General features: G+C 41.9%; 1 protein-coding gene across 1 annotated transcript in view; it reads left to right on the top strand.

The window, feature by feature from the left end:
- Nucleotides 1–22,234, top strand: part of ZMAT4 (zinc finger matrin-type 4) — a 2,235,770-nt gene that overhangs the window by 1,357,942 nt on the left and 855,594 nt on the right. Inside the window, exon 5 of the mRNA XM_069215461.1 lies at nt 13,762–13,924. Within this exon, the coding sequence (XP_069071562.1) occupies nt 13,762–13,924 (163 nt within the window). The remainder of the gene's footprint in view (nt 1–13,761; nt 13,925–22,234) is intronic.

The raw sequence follows: 22,234 nt of genomic DNA, 5'->3' as shown, positions 1-22,234 counted from the left end.
AAATATAGGCCAAAATGTCTCTCAAAGCTCCACTCTGACAGTCATTGTTGGTTTCAATATATGTCCTGCTGACATCACCATGACACTGTTACAGTAGGTATTGTTTTCAGTTCTATTTGAGTTACAAAAAAACTCATTTTGCTTAATTTGATATAATTTTATCGATATCTAATGAAATTTTACAAAAGTAGCATTTTACACACCCATAATAAATAAACTATAGAAACTCTGCATATTAAGCTGTAACTTCAATGTGACAGCGATAAAAACTGACATTGGTATCTTATTTTCTTGTGTGAAATGTTATTTTTAAAAATACCACTTGCTGTAATGAAAATTGCATTGTTTTGTGTGATACAGTGCTAACATCAATCATTGTGAAATTTTATGCTGATACATTAAAATGCCGTTGACAGTGGTTACCAATGACAAGTTCAACAAGCATTGGCAAAACCAACAGATCTAGCACTGAACTCCATCCTTTTGGCAATTCTTAAATAAAGGAACTTACATGTAGCAAAGTTATGAGTGTGGAGTCTCCGCACTTGTGGCAAAATCTCCATACTCAGGGCAGAATCTCCGTATGATGCACTCTCTTCCTAGTGTGGAGACTCTGCCACAAGTGCAGAGACTCTGCACCCGTGACTTTACTACAAGTAAGTCCCTTTGGGAATCAGGCCCCTCATTTGGGAAACCAGTGGTCCTCATCAATCTAAAAAATATTCTCTAAAGGAAAGTCTTGTTATAGTCTCAAAAAATCACACATTGCCATAGTACTGCCTGGCACAGAAGAGAACCACGTTGTTTATTGATGTGCTCCATGTGAAAGGGCAGCAAGCTGTCACATTGTCCCTTGATGCATGCTGAAGCAGGTAGAAGAAAAATGTGAGTGACAGAATGACAGTCTAACAGCCTAATGCGTAAAGTCTGGCTGAACCCCCCTAAAATTAACTGTTACACACATAGTTTTAGTAAAAGTAAAAGTAAAAGTAAAAGGTCTCAGCTAACACAGACTTAAAGAAGACAATAGCTCTGGCACTGGCTGCTAGACTCTTCTATTTGAGAAAGAAGACGAGAAAAAAGAATAAAGTAAAGAATGCTGAACCACATAATTGTGTGTGAGTGGTGTACGGGGAACTTCTCATGCTGTCAAGAGTTAGTAAAGTCCAAACTAGCTCAATGTAGAGGTTAATGAAGGAAGTGGACAAGATTGAAGCCTGTGTTACTCCAGCGCTGATAGGAATCTCCAGGGACCTGGAGTTGTTCATGTGAAGGAACTCTTGTTGGCTGGATAGGTAGGATGAGAACCAGTCAAGGACACTTCCAATAAATCCTGTAGCTCTGAGGGAGTTGCATATGTCAGTGAGACTTAGGTAAAAAAGTTTTTGAAGCATGCTCATTTTGGGATATAGAAGGGAGATGTCAATCTCAGAGGAGAAGTAAGCTTGGTGTTGTTAATGCTTAGTTGGAACATCTGTATTTTGTCAATGAAGAATTGGTAATACCATTGCACCTTTCCACGGGGTGTGGGATAGGGAGGACCACAAAGGGCTGATGTCATGTGTGATTGTTTTGAAGAGTGTTTTGTTTCTGTTGGCAGATTAAATGATTTGTTTGATATAGTAATTCACTTTGTCTGATGTGATCAGTTGTCTGTGTGTTGCAAGAAGGAAACTCAGTATTGTGGGGTTTTAGTGAGTTCAGTTTATTTATCCACTTTACTGCCTCTTGATGATGTGTTTGCCATCAGCAAAGTCTTTAGAATGCATGCTGTTGAAAGGATCAGCTTGCACTTACATGCAGTAGTTGGAATATTGGTGTTCATGCTGTTTTCCAAAAATGTTTTGGAATTATTTAAGTGGTGCTGACATCAGACATGGAGGTGACAGAGTGAAAGATTAGTCTGGGGCTTTCGTTGCCTATTAGAAGTCTTTGCAGTATCTGAGGCTTTGAAGTATCTTTTTGGTTGAGTTTGATGCGCTGATCGAATGCTAAGCAGAATGATGAGGACAGCAAGGTGGCTGGGCCAGTGCGACGTATGAAAGGCTTTCATTTGATGATTGATAATGTTGAGAAGATGAGTTCCAGTGCTTGACCTTTTAGAGTGTGTTGGTTAGTGACATACTGTACTATGTTGACAATGCCACTGTTGTTAAAGAAGGCACTGCTTGTTTTTATCACACTTGAGCTGCCTGGGAGGTTGCAGTCACTGATCATGGTGGTGAGGGCATATGGCAAAGACAAAAGGGGAGAAGGTCCAAAAATTCTTCTGTGATGTCTGTATTTCAATGAGAGACCTGTAGATGAATTGGAGGATGGTATACTCCCTTGTGGATAGTGGGAAGTGGTTTGCAAGAAGTTTCATGTAATTGTGTGTTGCTTACTTGCCTATGATGCAGGACCAGGAGGACTTATGGATGACAGCAAAGTTTGCTCCCTTTTTATAAGACTGTATTTTTCTCATTAGTGATGTCTTTGAGTAGGTGGCAAAACAAATAGGAAGAAACTTTGCAAGAAACCGGGATCTCAGGAAAAAGCACAACATGCCTATAAGTGACAATTGAATATCCGTTGGCCCCAGTTAGACAAAATCCCTCCCAGGAGTAAAATCTGTGCATCTAGCTGGAACTCAAAGACTCCCACGTCATTTAGCTGCCATCCTAACCTACACCATTAACAGGAATAATCCAATGGCCAGGAAAAAATGAGATACAAATGGAAAGAGGTAAAATATGTGGTGACTTATTAGGTCTACAAAAAACTCATATTTCCCTCTCCGAACAGCATAAGCTAGAGTATCTGAGGTATTAATTACCAGAGGCCCCCAAGCAAGCAGTGTGAGTGGGGGAATAGTTATTTTTTGTGGAAAGAGCAACTAGGTATGTTTAAATTAAAAAAATGTAAGATGTAAATGGGCTATGTAGAAAAGAAAACACAAGAACAACAATTAAAAATTGGTACAAATTATGGCCCTAATAGAGAGGATCATGAGATGTTCTTACAACTGTTGTTTTCAGAATAGGAAAGCCCACTCATACTCTGCAGAGATATAAATATACCATAAGTTTGACAACTGACATTACAAGTAAAACTAATAGAAACATAATACATCCAATCTATGCAGCTGTAAATAAAATGATAGATTTTATACATTTAAAATATAGTTGAAAAGTGCTAAAAGGAGAAGTACCTACATAAGCCTTCTACTCTTATCCATCCAGGAAATATTACAGAATAGATGTTATTTTTTGTTATCATGGGCTGCTACATATTCACTAGGTGGATCTTTGATCGGCCCTTACTGATTGATACAAACTAGAGTATTTGAGTAGTCCATTCCTTAAACTATAATCTGTGATGCACTCAAGGTGTCAGTAAGGGGGCCTACACTGAGCAATAACATAATAGCAAGAGCCTTACTTCTCCAGGTTGAAATAGATCATAGTAGCTGTACATGGGAACAGAGACATATCTAAGTAGCACATGAGATTTTTAAGAAAAAATCAGCTACATTTAAGGTGCTCCTGAAAGACTACAGATACATCATAACTAAAGCTTGCCCCATACTGTGCTTCACCATGTTTGACCAGGGGCAAGGCCATGGGATGAATTCTAGCTTTTCAAACAAAAGAGCAAAATCATAAAACACATCATTCCACGGTGGCATTGATCAAACTGGACATGAGATATATGAATTCACTGTAGTCCCTGTTAGAAATGGGGTCTTTTGTTGGCAGTCAGGTTACCCCCTGTCCAAGCAAGGACCCTCACTCTAATCAGGGTAAAAGAGAATCACCCTCATCTATCCCCCGCTCACCCCTTTGGTAGCTTGGCACGAGCAGTAGGCTTAACTTCAGAGTGCTAGGGAAAGGCTGGAGGAAAATGGATCTTTCCCTGTTGGACAATGATTTCCACCATCATCAGTATGCCTGTCGGTGGTAGCCTGGCAGTGGTGAAAGGCAGCCTGTGGCAGTCCCCACAGCTTTCATTATTTGGCAGCTGAGACCGCCATGCCAGTGGTAGTCATTACCGCCGGCATGGGTTTCTCAGCTGCCAATGTTTATAATGAGGGCCTTAGTCTCTCTTTAATGTGAAATCCTGCCTTTCCCAGGCCAGGGCCCAGACACTCACCACGGGGTTGGCGACTGCATTGTGTGAGGACAGGCACAGCCTTTTCAGGTGTGAGTGACCACTCCTCCCCTCCTTCCTACCACAGATGGCTCATCAGGAAATGCAGACTACACCCTAGCTCCCTTTGTGTCACTGTCTAGTGTGAGGTGCAACCAGCCCAACTGTCAAACTGACCCAGACAGCGAATACACAAACAGGCAGAGTCACAGAAATGGTATAAGCAAGAAAATACTCACTTTCTAAAAGTGGCATTTCCAAACACACAATCTTAAAATCAACTCTACTAAAAGTTGTATTTTTAAATTGTGAGCTCAGAGACCCCAAACTCAAAATGTCCATCCGCTCCCAAAGGGAATCTACACTTTAATCAGAGTTAAAGGTATCCCCCATGTTAACCTATGAGAGGCCTTGCAAAAGTGAAAAACAAATTTAGCAATATTTCACTGTTAGGACATATAAAACACATTATTATATGTCCTAACTTAACCATACATTGCACCCTGCCCTTAGGGCTACCTAGGGGCTACCGTAGGGGTGCCTTGGAAGAAAAGGGAAGATTTAGGCCTGGCAAGTGGGTACACTTGCCAAGTCGAATTTACAGTTACAAACTGCACACACAGACACTGCAGTGGCAGGTCTTAGACATGATTACAGAGCTACTTATGTGGGTGGCACAACCAGTGCTGTAGGCCCACTAGTAGCATTTGATTTACAGGCCCCTTGCACCTCTAGTTCACTGTACTAGGGACTTATTAATAGTTCAAATATGCCAATCATGGATGAGCCAATTACATACACATTTTGTAAAGGAGCACTTGCACTTTAGCACTGGTTAGCAGTGGTAAAGTGCCCAGAGTAACAAAAACAGCAAAATCAGAGTCCAGCACACATCAACAACCTGGGAAACAGAGGCAAAAAGTTAAGGGTGACTATGCCTAGGATGAAAAGTCTAACAGTCCCCAAAAACAATTGTGGACCGTAGATTATGTGGATCAACATATCATTTTCAGGTGCTGATTTAAAGTGTTTTAGGGCTAGAGTGATCCTTCTGTATGACGAGAGAGCAATTGGTGGGGTCTCATAGGCCTTTCTGTGGCCAGTAATGGAAATAATGGTATTTGGGATGCAGTGTATGTAACAAATTCTTTATTATATGAAGGTTTAAATGCTTGAGTCATTAGAATTTGTACATCATCTGGAAAAATAATATTAATCATGGTGAAAGGAGGAATCCCATGTCCTCAGTATTAATCACCTTGTATGTAGAGCTATACCTCTCACATACACATGCTGCACAAGAAATAATAGGAGTTTTTTTAAAAGGGGAGGGAGAATTGATGCCCACACAGATGTAAAAGCAGTATTCACAACAAATCCTGCTGTAGCAATGGTAAGAATAGAGAGGGAAGCTCAGGAGTTTGGCGGGTCTCTAACTACCTGCTTAATTCCAATAAAACTCAAATGCACTAAGTAACTTATTCAGAACCCTAGATGCCTGGAGTGTGCACCATACTGGGGAGTTAAGATTACACCTCATGTCTCCATAGTGATTGCTCTGAATTATGAAATACTAGTAAAGGAATCTGTAGAAAGACTGAGGAACTTTTTCAAGCTATGCGTGAGTTTAATGGGCCGCTGCCATTTAATAAATCATTCTGCTGCCAAAGCTCTTGTTTCTGTTCTGCTCAATAACATTATTAGTTACTACTGTGCTATGAAAGGTAGAGTCAGCATGGGGTATTATTATTTAGCAATACAAAAAATCCACGAAGCACACGTTGAAACCCTCTAATTATTTTTCTGCGTCTGGCAATATAACATTTGCATTCAGGCATTCCTTACCTGTATGTGAATTTGAGAGTAGCAGTGAAGTTTGTCTAATGTGTTGGATTTGACTGCATCATCCAAGGTTATTTTTTAAACTTTTTGGCTAGTAATTAGGGGCCAGATGTATCAACATTAGCAATACAGATTTACTAATTGAGATTGTCGCCCAGTCACAATTAGGAAATCGGTATTCCAAATTTATGAAACTTTAAATTTCCAAATAGCGATTCTTACTAGGTCGTAAATCGACCTACCTTATGAATATTAATGTGTTAGGTCAGAATTTACGACCCACTAGGAATCATTGTCATTACAGGGATGGTGTCCTCCTTGGGTCAGTAGGCCACCATGTCTGTGATTGCTTTTTAATAAAGGAATCTTTTTTTTTTTTTATGTAGCCCGTTTTCCTTAAAGGAAAGGGGAATGGGAGTAAAAAAAAGAAAACAGAAAATGAAAAGTTTATGTTTTGTTTTTTAAGAGTAGGCAGTAGTCCGTGAGACTGCGGCTTGCTCCCCAAAAATATTTTTTCAACATTCTCAAAGGAAAGGAGCCTCACGGGGACCCCTCCCCATTTCCGAATGAGTTACCTCCAACTTTGAATTAGTGGTAAAATATTAATGGTTGTGAAAAGAATTTGGTTGCAAAACATTAATACATACCATTCCAATTCGGTATTTAGATGGACACCCTAAACACACCCCTTCCAAATACTGAATCGGTTTGTATTATCAAAATGCGATTTGGTTACTTGTTAAAGAATCGCCATTTGGAATTTATATATACTAACATGCCTTTTTGCATTTACAAACAGCTGGATTCTGTGAATCAGGCCATTTGGGAACGGAAATTGGCATCATATATCTGACCTGTAGTCCTCTGCATGATCGTTTAGGGTCCAGTGGTACACTTGTACTAACATTTTGAATGTAATCACATGACCATAAAATAGATTGCAATACATATAAGAATGGGTTGTTGATGTGAGTGTTCTAGTGACATAAGAAAATGACTGTTAACTTTGCAGAGACCACACCTAAGTATGCAAACCAGTGCTTAATTTGTAAATTAAAAGGTGCTGGTGCCCAAAGCCTTCCTCTTAAACACGCGGCTGCTGCATTTATATCTGCGAGCACGGAATACTGAGGCAGAGTAATCCGTAAAGCCATCTCAGGCCTCTAAAATCCATTCACAGCCACTCCCTGTCCCTTCAGCTCACTCTTGCATCTTTCTGCTTTCTCCATTGTGACGCTTTTTTGTTTATCTCTTCCTCCGTCTTTCCCATTTGTGTCTTTTGCTCGCAGTAAATGCTTGAGGCAGAAGAATAAGACCCGGCCCTCAAAAATAAGTGCCGATGCTCAGCACCGGAAACAATAAGCACAAATTAAGCACTGATGCATACACGTTTTAAATGGTGATTATCCTTAAGAGTGAAATCTGGATGTGCTTAGTTCTGAATTCCTATTTTCTCTCCTTATATCTTACTTTGTAAAATTAGTTTTTAACTTTTTCAGAAGATATTCCTGAAATATATTTACACACGCTTATGTGCAACTAATAATTACACTCTTTTGTTATCAGTGAAGTCCAAACTTATATATTCCATCACACAAGAGGAAATGTTTTAGCCAGCTTGAAACTAAACCTAGATATTGTGGAGTTGAGACTGCAGTATCCCTGCTAGGAACCAGAGACTGTGTAATCAATAAGAAAAAGGAGCACACTGACTTCAATAGGAGAAACGCTGAAATACACTGGAAATAATCTATTGCTTTGGGTCCATATCCTCTTTTATCACATGGCTTAGAAACCTCAGAAACACAATTTGAGTGGTGTTGACCTTGGCCATACTATGACAGATGGAAAGCCACCCTCTTCTGTGGGGTAGGTAACGGTTCAAGCAGGGAAGGAGTGAGACTTCCGCATATCAACAATTGTTTGTTTGCCGTTTAGGCTGGTAAAATGCAATTTGTCATCACCCCGAGTTAAGCACAGAGGGCACACTTTTTGCACTGACAGGCAAACAAAGGGAGACACCTCTGTTGGTTACAAAATTCAATTTCTTTCAGGGAACGAAAGGGGCACTGGAGGACAAAAAAAATCAGTGGGGAGGGGGACATGGTCGAACTGTGATAGAAAATAGACACAGACACCAAATGAAAAGTGGCCTCCATCAGCGAATCAGATTGCTAAAAATGTGGCCCACATTTCGAAAGTGGGCCAATTTTGAATGTGTAAAGGCACGCTATGTAGGTGTTTTGTCGTGTATGGAAGAGTGCATGTATTTCAGCTTGCTGCAGGCAGTGTTTCTTTTAATATCAGATAAATCAACAGTAAAACTGAACCAGTAAACCATAAAACAGGCCCACACCATCCATCACTAGGCAGTGATTACTGCCCAGTATGTAAGGGCACGGGGAATGCACTAAAAGCGTATTTGGTAATTTGGCATTGTTGTACATGCCCTTCAGCACCCTTAAATGCTCTGCAGTAATCATTGCAGAATGAGTAAGAACACCGAGGAATATGCACAGCTGTGCATACCCCTCAGCGCCCTTGCATACTCAGAGTATATAAGGCTTATATACTCTGAGTATGCAAGGGTATGCAGGGTATGCAAGGGTGCTGCGGGGTATGCACAGCTGTGCAGTTACAGTGGTTTTGAAAAAAGGCCTGTTTAAAAAATTCACTGCAGATTATTGTTTAATCTACAGTGATTTTTAAACATAGAGGGACTGCTCCTTCTTCATGCCCTGTTTAAAAACAAAATAGTGCTGATCAATTCAGAGCAGCATAGTTTATTACTAATTCTGTGTTACAAGCCTAACATGTAATTACTATATTCTTTCAAACCCGTCACCGTGCTTATAAATTCCACCCACCCCTAGAAAGCAGACAGCAAAGCAACGTTGCTCTACTCGGCAGCAGCATTCTCCACAGTGTGGGGTACAGGGTCTGTGTTCAATAGAAAAAAAGCTCATCTTCAGCGCTGCTGCTATCCCTCCAGAGAAACATTTCTCATGCAAGGTCATTACCTGACATGTGAAGCAGTACAGGTGATCCTTCTACCTCCTAACCACTTACAGTTTGCCTAGAAAAGCCCTCTCACATATGCCTTCACTTTTCGTTTTTCACTGTCATGGGACATTCTCATCCATCCTTGCATGCCATCACCCATTTATTCACTAACCCAATCATGCAGCCATCCATTTATGAATGCTGTCATTTTTCACCCATTCTCCTATGCACTCATGTGACCATGTACTCACTCACCCAATAATTAGTCTTGCATTCATCACTTGCTCATTCATCCATTCCAGCATTTAGTCACCCATCCAACCTTTCACTCATTCTCACATTCACCCACTCACCAAGTCACATAACCACACTTGCTATGCAGTGAAAAGCATTTTCGGTTATAACGTGGATAGGTCTATTGGCTTTGACAATGCTTATATATTTTTCAAATTTTTGCCCATATTTATACTTTTTGATGCAAACCATTTGCTGTAGGCTAACGCCATTCCTACACGCCATGCGGGCGCCTTATTTAAGGATTGACATTAGCCAGCGTAGGGGAAAATGGGGCTTGTGCATCAAAAAATGGTGTAAGTCAGGTTTGAGTAAAATGACTCCTATCTTAGCAAAAACAGGGGTCATGCCCCCTTGCCCAATAGACATGTCCAGGGGACTTCTGTCCCCTGGGCATGGCCATTGGGCACAGTGGCATGTGGGGGGCCCAAATTAGGCCCCCCTGTGCCACTTTAAAAAATAATACTTACCTCAACTTACCTGTACTGACCTGGGATGGGTCCCCCCATCCATGGGTGTCCTCCTGGGGTGGGCGAGGGTGGCAGGGGGTGTACCTGGGGACATGGAAGGGCACCTCTGGACTGCTTCCGTGGTCTGAGACCATGGAAGTGAGCCCACAGGTCCCTTAACGCCTGCCCTCACTCAGGCATTAAAAAACTGCACACATCAGGCTTTGTGCCGTTTTTTAAGGTGCGCCCCCTCCTGTGCGTCAAAATGAAGCAGGAGTATAAATGAGGCGCACAGGCCTTAAAGTCATTTTTTGGATGGGAACGCCTAACTTGCATGTCATTAACGCAAGGTGGTTTCCCGCATACAAAAAGTGATGCACACAGAGGTTTTTTGACGTCCGTGGTGTCGGGCATCATAGTTTAAATATGGGGCAAGGTTTGCGCCGAATGTGCGTCAAAAATTTTGACGCACATTCGGCGCAAACATAGTATAAATATGGACCTTTGTGTTGTGCCTTGCTCCTGCTCATTGAGAGCAATCACTCCCAATGTCCATTCTTATAACATCAGAGTTTTGCAAATTATGAAACCCAGCAAAATGAGTAATTCGCCTTTTTAAGCAAAGGGATCTTCAAAAAGTTTATTTTAGGGAGCAGAGTAGAGATAGTGTTTTTAAGCAAAATAGTTTGGGGGAGCAGGATTTTTTCTTTTATGTTACCCTTGATTTAGGAGCATTTTAAGGGGAGTGGTAATAATACTTTAATAAATGAGAATATCTTGCCTAAAATACAAACAGGATTAACTGACATGTGTTTAGTATGTATAAGTAACAGCCAGCATGACACCCGTTTTTAAGAACCTACAACTGATCTAGATAGTGTTAGATTTGCTTTTTCCAAAATAAATGCATTGCACTCATGAAAATAAAACTATAACAAACACTGCAATTGTAGATATCCTACTCCATTATGTTTGTGGCATTTGCTGCCAAGCTTCTGTATCACTTGGACATACTTATGTCTCAGTAGACTGAATGTATTTCACAGGCAAGACAATGATCAACACAAGTTGAGTTAGTCATTGAGGCCCATATTTATACTTTTTTAGTGCCTCATTTGTGCCGCTTTTTGATGCAAAAGCGGGGCAAACTTACAAAATACAATTGTATTTTGAAAGTTTGCGCCACTTTTGCGTCAAAAAATGATGCAAATGCGGTGCTAAAAAAGTATAAATATGGGACTGAGTGTGTGCCTCATTTCTTGACTGTATGTGTACAACAAATGCTTTGCACTGCCCTCTGATAAGCCTAACTGCTCGTCCACATTACCACAAAAGAGAGCTTTAGTATTATCTACTTTAGCCTCTGTTAAGCCTCTGGGGAACCCCTGGACTCTGTGCAGACTATGGGCCTCATTGGGAGACCACCACTCCTGTCTTCCGCCCGCTGACCATATTATGAGTTTCCCGCTGGGCCAGCTAGAAACTATCCACAACATTAACACCGGTGTGTAATTCAGGCAGTGAAAAGCGTGATGGGGCTGTCCATGGGGGCCCCTGCACTGGCCATGCTAAGTGCAGGGACAGTGCAGGGGCCCCCATGGGTCCCCAGCATCCCGTCTCGGCCAGCCTTATCATGGCATTGGAACTGCCATGCAAAAGCTGTCGGACACAGAAGTCGTAATCTCCAGGGCAGCGCATCTTGCATTGCTGCCCTGGTGGATTAATACCGCAGGCACTGCCAGGCTGCTGGCTGGCAAAAAAGTGGCAGTGCCGGCAGATGGACTGTGGCTGTCAGACTGCCACTTTGGTGGTGGTCCAAGCGCCACCCAGAGTCTTGTGGCACTAGGACCGTCAGACTCGTAATCAGGGCCTATATCTCATTTTGATATAGTATATACAGAGCCAGCTTCCAACAACTCTGATTTATTGATTATTTGATTTTGGCTATGTTACTCAATTTCTGTTTGGTTTATAATCTCAAAATAAAGCTATAAGGTTTAAACCTTCCCTGTCAGTGATTCTCATAGCACCAAAATGAGTTCTAAGCATCCATACTGAAATTGCCATTAAGAGTGGTTTAAAGAGACACAGGGCCTGCAAGCAACATTCAAATCTACTAAGGGATTAACACTACTCCCGGTCCATCAGTTGTGCAAGGGAACAAGGTGGAGTGCAACAACAATAGTTTAGTGATTTAACATGCATTCTGCACAGGTATGTGTGTACCTTTCTACAAGGAAAGCACTGATTTCCTGTCAACTGAACCCTGTGTCCTCCAAGGTGCTGAAGTGCAGGGTAATAGTCACATATTTAGTTGCATTGCACTGATGCCATCCGAGTTCTTGCCTGTGGGCTAAAAAATCACTACTAATTACCTTTTTCATCAAACCTAATGGTGCTTTTGCCAGCTCTGTCGTATTAGCTAAATATATTGAAATAGACTTAACAATTCCAAGCACCCAATGGAATTCTTGGATGATTTTATAAATGTTCTCTTCCGTTACATACAATCCTATTCTCTATGGCAGGCCAGGACCTTACAAAATATTGTTCCTAACGTGTTTGACTAACCAACTGATGGCCAAAAAAATCAAACGTGCTTCTGTGTTACTATGCAAAGTGTGGTACTATATGGCCACATTAAAATGCCGCCTCCATTCTTACAATATGTGCAAAAGATTACCTGATATTTCTTTTTCCTGCTGGCCACCACGCAGGTATCCAGATGAACGCAAAAGTGACCTTGTGGCGGATGGTACATTAAACAACAGTGCCCCTCACCACTGCATCATAACCTCCTTGTGCTCTCATACTCCTGCTAGCATCACCGGTAAAGGAGGGTGGCCGTAATATTGTGGTCCAACAGAAGTAACATTAGTGCTGCACAGGAATGTGGTTATGCAGATATACCTGAAAGGGTCGTACTCTGGAATACTTAGTAGGACATTGTGTGATGCCTACTTATTATTGAGGATCCGCAGCGCTTGGAACATATCTGAATGCCTACAGTGCTCTGTAATCTTGCTTTCATAACGCAAGTTTCTTATAGAAGGTAAAGAAGGCATATTCACATGGAAAGCTTTGCATCTGTCTCAAAAGAAACACAGTATAACGTCTTTCTCTGTCTTGCATGCGCCCTAATCATATTGGCGCGCAGCACCACCAAAGTGGCTTGGCGGACGCCCAAGCATGCATTCAAGAGGGGACACAGGTGAAAACATCTATTTGCAATTTTAGCTCCGTTTCATAGAGATTCTATATGGGATTTTGTGTATTCTTGTGGGAGTCATCATGCTGGAATGACAATACCCCTAGCATTGGTAATTCTGGGTAGAAACCTGTAATGTGGGCTTAATCTGGGTAAGGAAGAATGTTCATGGAAAAAAAGGCATCAAAAGAAGCATCAAAAGAAGCAACATAATGCTATGTTTAGTTTTATGTATTGTATTACTGAATATTGACGATATGAATATCGTGGAATATCGTGGTACAAGAATATCATGGACAAATTATCAAAGATTGAAATATAGAAAGCTAAGTGCATATAAAGCAAGTATATATCTACCATTCCTATCTCCACACTTAGGCATCTCTGCTAGATATTTTTTATGATATATATCCCTCATTCCATCTTCGATATTTAATTAACCATAAGGGCAAATATTGGGTGCAGTCACCATTTTTGAGAGAACCCTTGGGCTCCAACCTCTAATTCCTCTGTAACACCAATACCCTTTCCTGTACTACCAATGCCCGTAGTACTGGTTGTTTCAGAAGAGTGGGGGGATATTTTCCCAAGACGTAAAGGGTCCATAATTCCATAAACATGCATGTATTAACATCCCCTGTCAGCACATTAATAGCCTCCTTGCAGACTATACGTATTAACACACATCTAATGTCTCTCTCCAGGTTGCAATATGATGTTGTTAACTTGCTAAATGTATTTTCTCTTTTTAAAATTAACCCCTTCCACGCAGCATGCATGTACCTGAGAGGACATAGCTTCTTCCATAGTAATATATTTTTTTTTCTCTCATTGCAGGGCAGTGATGATGATGCAGGAGATGTGGATAAGAATAAATGCTGCACGCTTTGCAACATGTCTTTCACCTCGGCAGTGGTAGCTGAATCTCACTACCAGGGAAAAATACATGCCAAAAGGATAAAACTGTTGCTAGGTGAACAACCACCGATAAAGCCTACAGGTATGTCTACTGATGAGGGTGGAGAGAGGAATAGCACAAACAGAGCGGGTTTTGCTGAGTTAGTGCCCTGGGCAGAAAGAAATGGGGCTCCCTCACTGCTGCTGATGAATTGAGGCAGCAGGGGTCTCCTTTTGTGTTCACAAAGTCCCATGCCGATTACATCATTGCTGCCCAGGCCCAGACAGAGAACTCAAAGCAGCCCTGACAAATTCTGTCAGACCAGCCCCCACAGGTGCATTGCGAGCGAGTCTGATCACTGCAATGGGGTTTGAGAAAAATGACAAAAAAGGGTGCATTCTGCAACACGTTTTTCATCATGTAGTAAATTGTATTTGTTTTTAGGGCATAGTAAATGATGACCTTACAGTATATCATGGTATGGCAATCTTTATTAGGGTTCTTTAATGTTTCCATCACCATCACCCTCTGACGGTGCCTCTCAGCTCTCCATAGCCCTTCTCTCAAATGTATCTCATTTCTTTTTTAGTACTTATCTTAATAGTGTAAGGTGTTCGAGCACTTACATCACACACACGCATACACACACACACACACACACACACACACAGCCACATTGAATCACACATGTGTAAATCAGTTTATATGTTGACAAGGGGGACTACAATGTGTACAACTCACATGTCATCCATACTTGTATGCATTTTTTTAGAGTGCTTGGACTGGGAAAGCAGAAACTCAGGATTCAGAACGTAACAAGATGGTTAGGTTTGACTTTACTAATAACAATTTATTTCACCCAAAGAAACCATTTTTAACAAAATTAGGATAATGAAAGACTGGGAAAAACATAACTTTCTAACTTGTGCCAGGCAGTTTGCATGTAGCTCTTTGATGGCAGTTTATAGCTCAGTGTGCTAGATTATGATTGTACATTTTTAACCCCACAGTAACAAAACGAGCTTTGTAATAAAAGCAGTATCCCACTGAGGTATGCTCATAAAATACTCTTCAGTTATCTGCTTAGTACACTTTGATTGCAGTAGGCATATTAACCCTCTACACTCCCTCACATGAGTCAATGTTGCCAGAGTTACCTTGGCACTTTTATTGTTGCCTGTAAACTGTTGGATATTCAGGAAACTCTACAGTGCTTTTAAACAATGGTTACCCTTCTACTAAACTGGCCCTGTTGTAACAAAAGCGGCCCTTCACCCTCCCAGCCTCCTGGGGAAATGTCTGATGCCCTGTATGTCCACTCCGGGCCTTGATGCTGCTGCTCATGAGTCAATATATCAATCAATCAATCAATCAATCAAATGTATTTATTTATTATGCTTTGAAACTCAGCAGAGAGCCACTTAAAAATACAACAATCCAACATTGTCTTCAACACAGCAACATAAAACATTCACAAGAAAGACATTTAAAAATAAAATGCATATATCTACATAATAAAAAACATATTTCTTCCATTCAAAATTAAAATACGTAAGTCCAAAGGCAAAGTAATCAGGAAGCCTCACTCTAAGGGCCAGATGTAGGAAACGATTTGCGACTCGCAAACGGCAAAAATTTCAGTTTGCGAGTCGCAAATGTGAGTTTCCTATGCAGAAATGCATTTTGCGAGTCGGGACCGACTCGCAAAATGCATTTCCGACTCGCAAATAGGAAGGGGTGTTCCCTTCCTATTTGCGACTCGCAGTGGGATGCAATTCCTTTAAGGAAAACGGGCTACACTTAAAAAAAAAAGAAAACTGCTTTATTTAAAGCAGTCACGAACACGGAGGTCTGCTGACTACAGCAGGCCTCCATGTTTGCGAGTGCCTTGACTTGCTATGGGGCCGCAATTTGCGACCCACCTCATGAATATTTATGAGGTGGGTCATTGCGACCCCATAGCGAGTCGCAGTCGGTGTCTGAGACAGAGTTACCTCGGTACTTTTATTGTAGCCTGAAAACTGTTGTATATTCAGGAAACTCTGCAGTGGTTTTAAAAAATTGCTACACTTCTACTAAACTGGCCCCTTAGTAACAAAAACGGCCCTTCACCCTCCCATCCTCCTGGGGAAACATCTGATGCCCTGTATGGCCAGTCCGGCCTTGTTGCTGCTGCTCATGAATCAATATATCAAGCAATCAAGCAAATGTATTTATGTATTGTGCTTTGAAACTCAGCAGAGATCCACTTAAAAACCCAGCAATCCATCCTTGTCTTCAACACAGCAACATAAAACTTTCACAAGAAAGACATTTAAAAAGAAAATGTTTATAACTACCATACTTAAAAAAATATGTATTCCATTCAAAACTAAAATACGTAAGTTCAAAGGCAAAACAATCAGGAAGCCTAACTCTAAATGAATAGCAGCTGCAGTGCAAAATTCCATCATAGAAAATATGCAAGACCTACTAGGGTACAAATGTGCAATATCAATACTAAATACAGTACTCTATTATAAAGTGCAAAAGACTAAGGGGGTCATTTTGACCTTGGCGGACGGCAGAGGCCGTCCGCCAAGGTACCGCCGCTGAATGACCGCACCGCGGTCAAAAGACCGCGGCGGCCATTCAGACATTTCCTCTGGGCCGGCGGGCGCTCTCCAAAAGAGCGCCCGCCGGCCCAGAGGAAATGCCCCTGCAACGAGGACGCCAGCTCAGAATTGAGCCGGCGTAGTTGCAGGGGTGCGACGGGTGCAGTTGCACCCGTCGCGTATTTCAGTGTCTGCTTAGCAGACACTGAAATACTTTGCGGGGCCCTCTTACGGCGCCCCGCGGCACGCCCTACCGCCATCCTCATATTGGCGGGAGACCCGCCAGGAACAGGATGGCGGTAGGGGGTGTCAGAATCCCCTTGGCTGCGGAGCGCGCTCCGCAGCCATGGAGGATTCACAAGGGCAGTGGTAAACCGGCGGGAGACCGCCGGTTTACCCTTTCTGGCCGCGGCTGAACCGCCGCGGTCAGAATGCCCTCGGGAGCACCGCCAGCCTGTTGGCGGTGCTCCCGTGGTCGGTGACCCTGGCGGTCACCGGCCGCCAGGGTCAGAATGACCCCCTAAATAGGGTAATTACGCAAAGAGTCCAATTTGAGCGATTGTGTTTGGGGCTCAAGAACAATACAAAATACAATACACTCTATATTAAATTATACAGTGAGTAAGTAAGTGACAACGGAGCAAATAGCTGCAAGAATGAAATAAGCGGTTCTGCTCACACAAGTAATATAGTGCAGTGATACCTTTGTATTTATTGAGCATCCCACTGTAACACGTAGCATATAATGTGTTAATAAAACTTGCAATTGCATATTAACATTTGCAGTCCTCTGCAATACAAGTAAGGTACCAAAAATAGTTACACAGACATATATAAAACGTAAAACACACTTAAAAATCATTTGTAACATTTAAAAAGCTTTGTGCAGGCCATTTCAAATGGTGGGGCAAACAAATATAGCCAAGCCTCAACTGCCAAAGCTATATTGTATTTCAAAAAGATCGGTCTTAAAAAGTGTTGAATTACAAAATAAAGGGATGGACAGATGAAGATCACATGATATAAATCTTTCACATGAGTCAGACAAAGATCACCAAACCTCTCCTCCTTTGGTATGCCATCCCAAATTCCTATAATAACTCAAGCAGATGTAGGGCCTGATTATGACCTTGGTAGATGGGATACTCTGTCAATAACATGACGGATATCCATTCCACCGTGTTACAAATTCCATTGTATCCTATGGAACTTGTAAACTGAGGGCGGAATATCTATCACGTTTGTGACAGAGCATCCCTTCTGCCAAGGTCATAGTCAGACCTTAATCTTATTAGCAGAACACATTTTCTTACTCCATGTGGAAGATTCCATAGAAGATAGGGTTTGGGTTTCTATTATAGTCTCATTCCTTGCATTCTATAAACAGTGCAAAATATGCCTTTTCCTACTCAGTGTCTGCAAAGATTTTTTTTATAAGGTTTTTAAAAGAGGTTTTGGGAGAGGATAATCCCCACTCTGAGTAATTTCAAACATTTCCAGAGCTTTTATATAATTAGAATAAAGTGCACTTCTTCCTTTCAAACTATGAACATTTTCAAGCTTTAATGCAGTTTGGATAGAACCAATTTCACTGCCCAAAAAACTGCTCCCCCACCTCAGGACCACTGTTGTAGAAAGCACAATTGTGAAGGATAACACAAATTCGAGCTGAAGAGCAGGCGGACAAGCCAAAGAGTTCAAATTACAAATTTGATGCCATATGCGCCCCTCTAATTTCCCGAAAAAAGGACCAGTACTGCTCATCCATCAATTCACAGGCATAAGTCAGCGTAGACTTTATTTTAATCTTATAAAGCTAAAGGACATGTGCAAAGTGCCTCAGCCCACAACTCTTATCCAGTCCGTGAATAGCAAAGGCCTGAGACAGCCTTACTTTTGCAATGATTTATGTATCCTTTATTTTGGCAGTTACTTAAAAGATTCTGCCTAAATAGGAGTAACTGCACCATTTCCAACTTAGCATTCCCCAGAAACCAATTATGTTTCTGTCTAATTGCACAACCTATCGTTTCTAAAAATAATAACTTTACTCTTAGATATATATATATTTTTTAAAGTGCTGTTCCTCATATTTCTCACATTTGAAGGATGATTGGATTTAAATCCAGTAGAAAACCATTATCTGCATAAAAAAGGCAGCCAACATTCATTAGGTCTAATTTAGGCTTATGGCCCTTTATCTGAGCAATTCTCTGAGGCAAGTTGTAGGTATAAAGCAACCACCCCTGTTTTAAACTGTTATGTGTCACCACTCTACTTGACAAGTCTTGGCTCCCTCCGAACAGTACTTGAGTCCATGTAGAAAAATGCAAGGCAAATCTTAACCTCAAAAGATGATTAGGATTCCCTAGTGCAGACAAATTTCTCCACAGCATCCCTCAGTCAACCCTAACAAAATGGAGAAATGAATAAAACCAGAGCCCATAGCTAAAGGGTACTCTTCAATTAAGGTTTGAAAGGCAGTAATATTATCAAGAGTGCCACAGTTTTTACGATCCAGCCTGCTCAGCAGGAATACGATTATTGCCAAATGCCCACTCCTGGAGATATAGTAATATACTTTTGACAAACAGTTTGCCAGGTGCATCCAGGAGGGCAATTTGTCTATAGCTTGCAAGAGAGGCCTTTGTTCTTATATCAGGGTACAACAACTTACCTTTGAAGATAAAGTGATTTTACCAGACAAATAACAGTGCTGGAATAGTGGATATGGAAAGTTCCCCGATGCCCATAGCCCTTCAAGTCCTTCAACCCTTAATGAATCCCTCAATTTCCTTACCAGATGGTTGGCTATAAAATTCCATCAAACTACATCAACGCAAGACACAAGCTGTCCACTGCTACTCGGATTACAGGCATATAGTTGTGAAATAGACTGTGTCCACTCATTGTCCGATACCAGGTTAGCCTCAGCTGTAACTCTAAATCCACAATATTGGGCTATTAGCCCAATATGTACATGAGTTACAAGAAGTGGCAGCCTCCTTCCAAATAATCAATTTCCTATCATCCTCTTTCTTTATCCTACCACCTTCAATCTTGTTCTTTAACGCTTAAGGAGATAAATTTCTGTCTGCCTCAAGGCTGAAGGAGATTTAATCACTTCCTAACAAGCGAGTTTATTTCAGGGCCCACACTTGGTCACTTAAGTCAGTCCCGAAAATCTCCAGATGTGAACATTTGATGGGACACCATTGTATAGTCAAATAAAGAGTTACCAATAGGGCAGTGAATAGTGTAAGAAGCGGGAGAATCTTTGGGGAATCTGCCATTTAAGAAGATGAACTCAAACAATCTCAAACTGGCCCCTCCTACCTGATCTAACTTTTTGGGGTAAAACTGGCTCAGGAATACACCATGCTTCATCCATTTTGTTGTTACCTAAGGTCATACAAGAAAAATTTGATACTTTAGCATTAAAGTCCCCTACAATAATGACCAAAGGACATTCATTCTGGAGACTAATGCTACGAACAATCGAAAACATAAAAAATCGACAAGGATATCCTGAGAGTTATCAGGAGTGATAAATACGTTTACAATCAAGAAAGATGATAACGCACCATTCTCATTAATCAAAGCTAACTTCAAACAAAGGCAAAGCTTTGAAAGGTGAACAAATACCTTTGGGTTCCAAATGATATAATTACAAAGTGAGATGGCTATTACTCACTGGCGTGGTCTTTTACAGAAGTTTTTATTACATAAGAATAAACAAAATAATTCTCATGCTTAAAGTCAGAACATGGCAGATTTCTTGCAGGCAAATATTTAGAGGCTTAAAACGCTCTACAAAACTCAATTTCAAATTAGATGGACCTATGCTTGCCGTATTCCAGGAGAATACTTTACCCGGAGGCTTACCTCTACCACACCGGAAGCTTAACAGTGATTTTAGCTGCATTTAGTGTGCTAGCTACCCAACTCCAACTCGATAATTCATCTTCCTTCATCGGTTCCCAAGCACTTGAATCATCCTTTTCCACAACAGTTATCACTATCCTCTCCATACCTCAGTCTACTGATATAGTAATGTCCTTCACATTAACCAACCTCCTCCTCTTTTTCACATCCAGTGAGGCACTAGAAGAATCCAGCATTGGACTATCACAACTAAACACAGTAATGGGCTCAACCAAAAGGACATCAGTTCCCTTTTTCTGAAAATCATCCACATATTCTAATATCAGCATTTTGACAATCATGGAGCTAAATGTTATCTTCGTACTCGGACAAGCAGCAGAGGAGCTTATATAGACATGTCTTAACTTGTTACCAATCTTAGGGCCTTAATTTCCAGGAATCAATGCAAAATAAATTGTCTATTCAAAGGGCTAAATTCACAATCACAAAGAGAGAGAAAATCCAATGCATTCGGGATAAACCCAATTTCAGATCACTTGTATGATTACCAGCCTTTGTCCCAGGTGCAAAATCAGGGGGCAGTAATGGTGGAAAAAATGATTGAGCCTTCCCATTAGAGTTCTAACAGACCTTAGTTCATGCTGAATAGGCATGATCCTAGGGGGGGACTAATAATGGTATCTCTAATTTCCACTCCTCCACTTGGGAGCCGCTAGGCCCTTCTGCAACCCTTGAAAGACCAAGATTATCTTCTCCACTCCCACTTCTACCCTTTTCATAGACCTCATCCATGCCATCATAGGTCTCATGAGTGATTACCCCATTAGTCGGAACTGGCCCCTATTTTTCTGGATGGAAAATATTATAACCTCGCACCTCTGATGTATTAAAAGGATGAAGTGAGATAGAGAATTCTGTACAATCAGACACCAGACCTGGATGTAAAGGAAGATTGCTCAATATTTCAGAGTTTGTTGGCTGGTTGAGAGTTACATTATCTAATATTTCAATGTTTGTTGACTGATCAAGAGATACAGGGGTCAAGGACCGCCGGGGCCGGGGATGCGGGAGCACCGCCAACAGGCTGGCGGTGCCCCGCAGGGCATTCTGACCGCGGCGGTTTGGCCGCGGTCAGAACAGGAAAACCGGCGGTCTCCCGCCGTTTTTCCGATGCCCTCAGGAATCCTCCATGGCGGCGCAGCTTGCTGCGCCGCCATGGGGATTCCGACACCCCATACCGCCTGCCAGGAACAGGATGGCGGTATGGGGTGTCATGGGGCCCCTGGGGGCCCCTGCAGTGCCCAATGGCATGGGCACTGCAGGGGCCCCCGTAAGAGGGCCCCACAATGAATTTCAGTGTCTGCTCAGCAGACACTGAAATTTGCGACGGGTGCAACTGCACCCGTCGCACCTTCCCACTCCGCCGGCTCCATTCGGAGCTGGCTTCCTCGTGGGAAGGGGTTTCCCACTGGGCTGGCGGGCGGCCTTCTGGCCAGCCCAGCGGGAAAGCCAGAATGGCCTCCGCGGTCTTTCGACCACGGAGCCGCCATATGGCGGTTCCCTCCAGGCGGGCGGCTCCCGCCGCCCGCCGGGGTCTGAATGACCCCCACAGTCTCCACAGGGGTGCTTGCAAACCTTAATTTATTTTACCTACATTTCATGATACAATGTTTTCTTTTTCTTTCTCCCCTTAGGGGGTTTTGCCCTGGGATGTCCTATGATGGCCCCCACACTCTGGAGCTCCCTATTAGGGGACACTTTAGAAAGGACAACAGAAGATTGAATATGATGGGGAAAGGCACCACCCAAAAATCTGAAAAATGATTATGGGTTTCTCCATTACATTGGCCCATTTGCTATCCTGATTGCACCCCTTAAATAGATGTGCTAGTGAAAACACATTGTCCTGCTCCTGTTTATTCCCAGTTTCTCC

This window comes from Pleurodeles waltl, chromosome 11 (assembly GCF_031143425.1).
Source record: "Pleurodeles waltl isolate 20211129_DDA chromosome 11, aPleWal1.hap1.20221129, whole genome shotgun sequence".
Taxonomy (NCBI): domain Eukaryota; kingdom Metazoa; phylum Chordata; class Amphibia; order Caudata; family Salamandridae; genus Pleurodeles; species Pleurodeles waltl.
The sequence above is the reverse complement of the archived record's forward strand: the minus strand, read 5'-3'. Positions and strand labels throughout refer to the sequence as shown.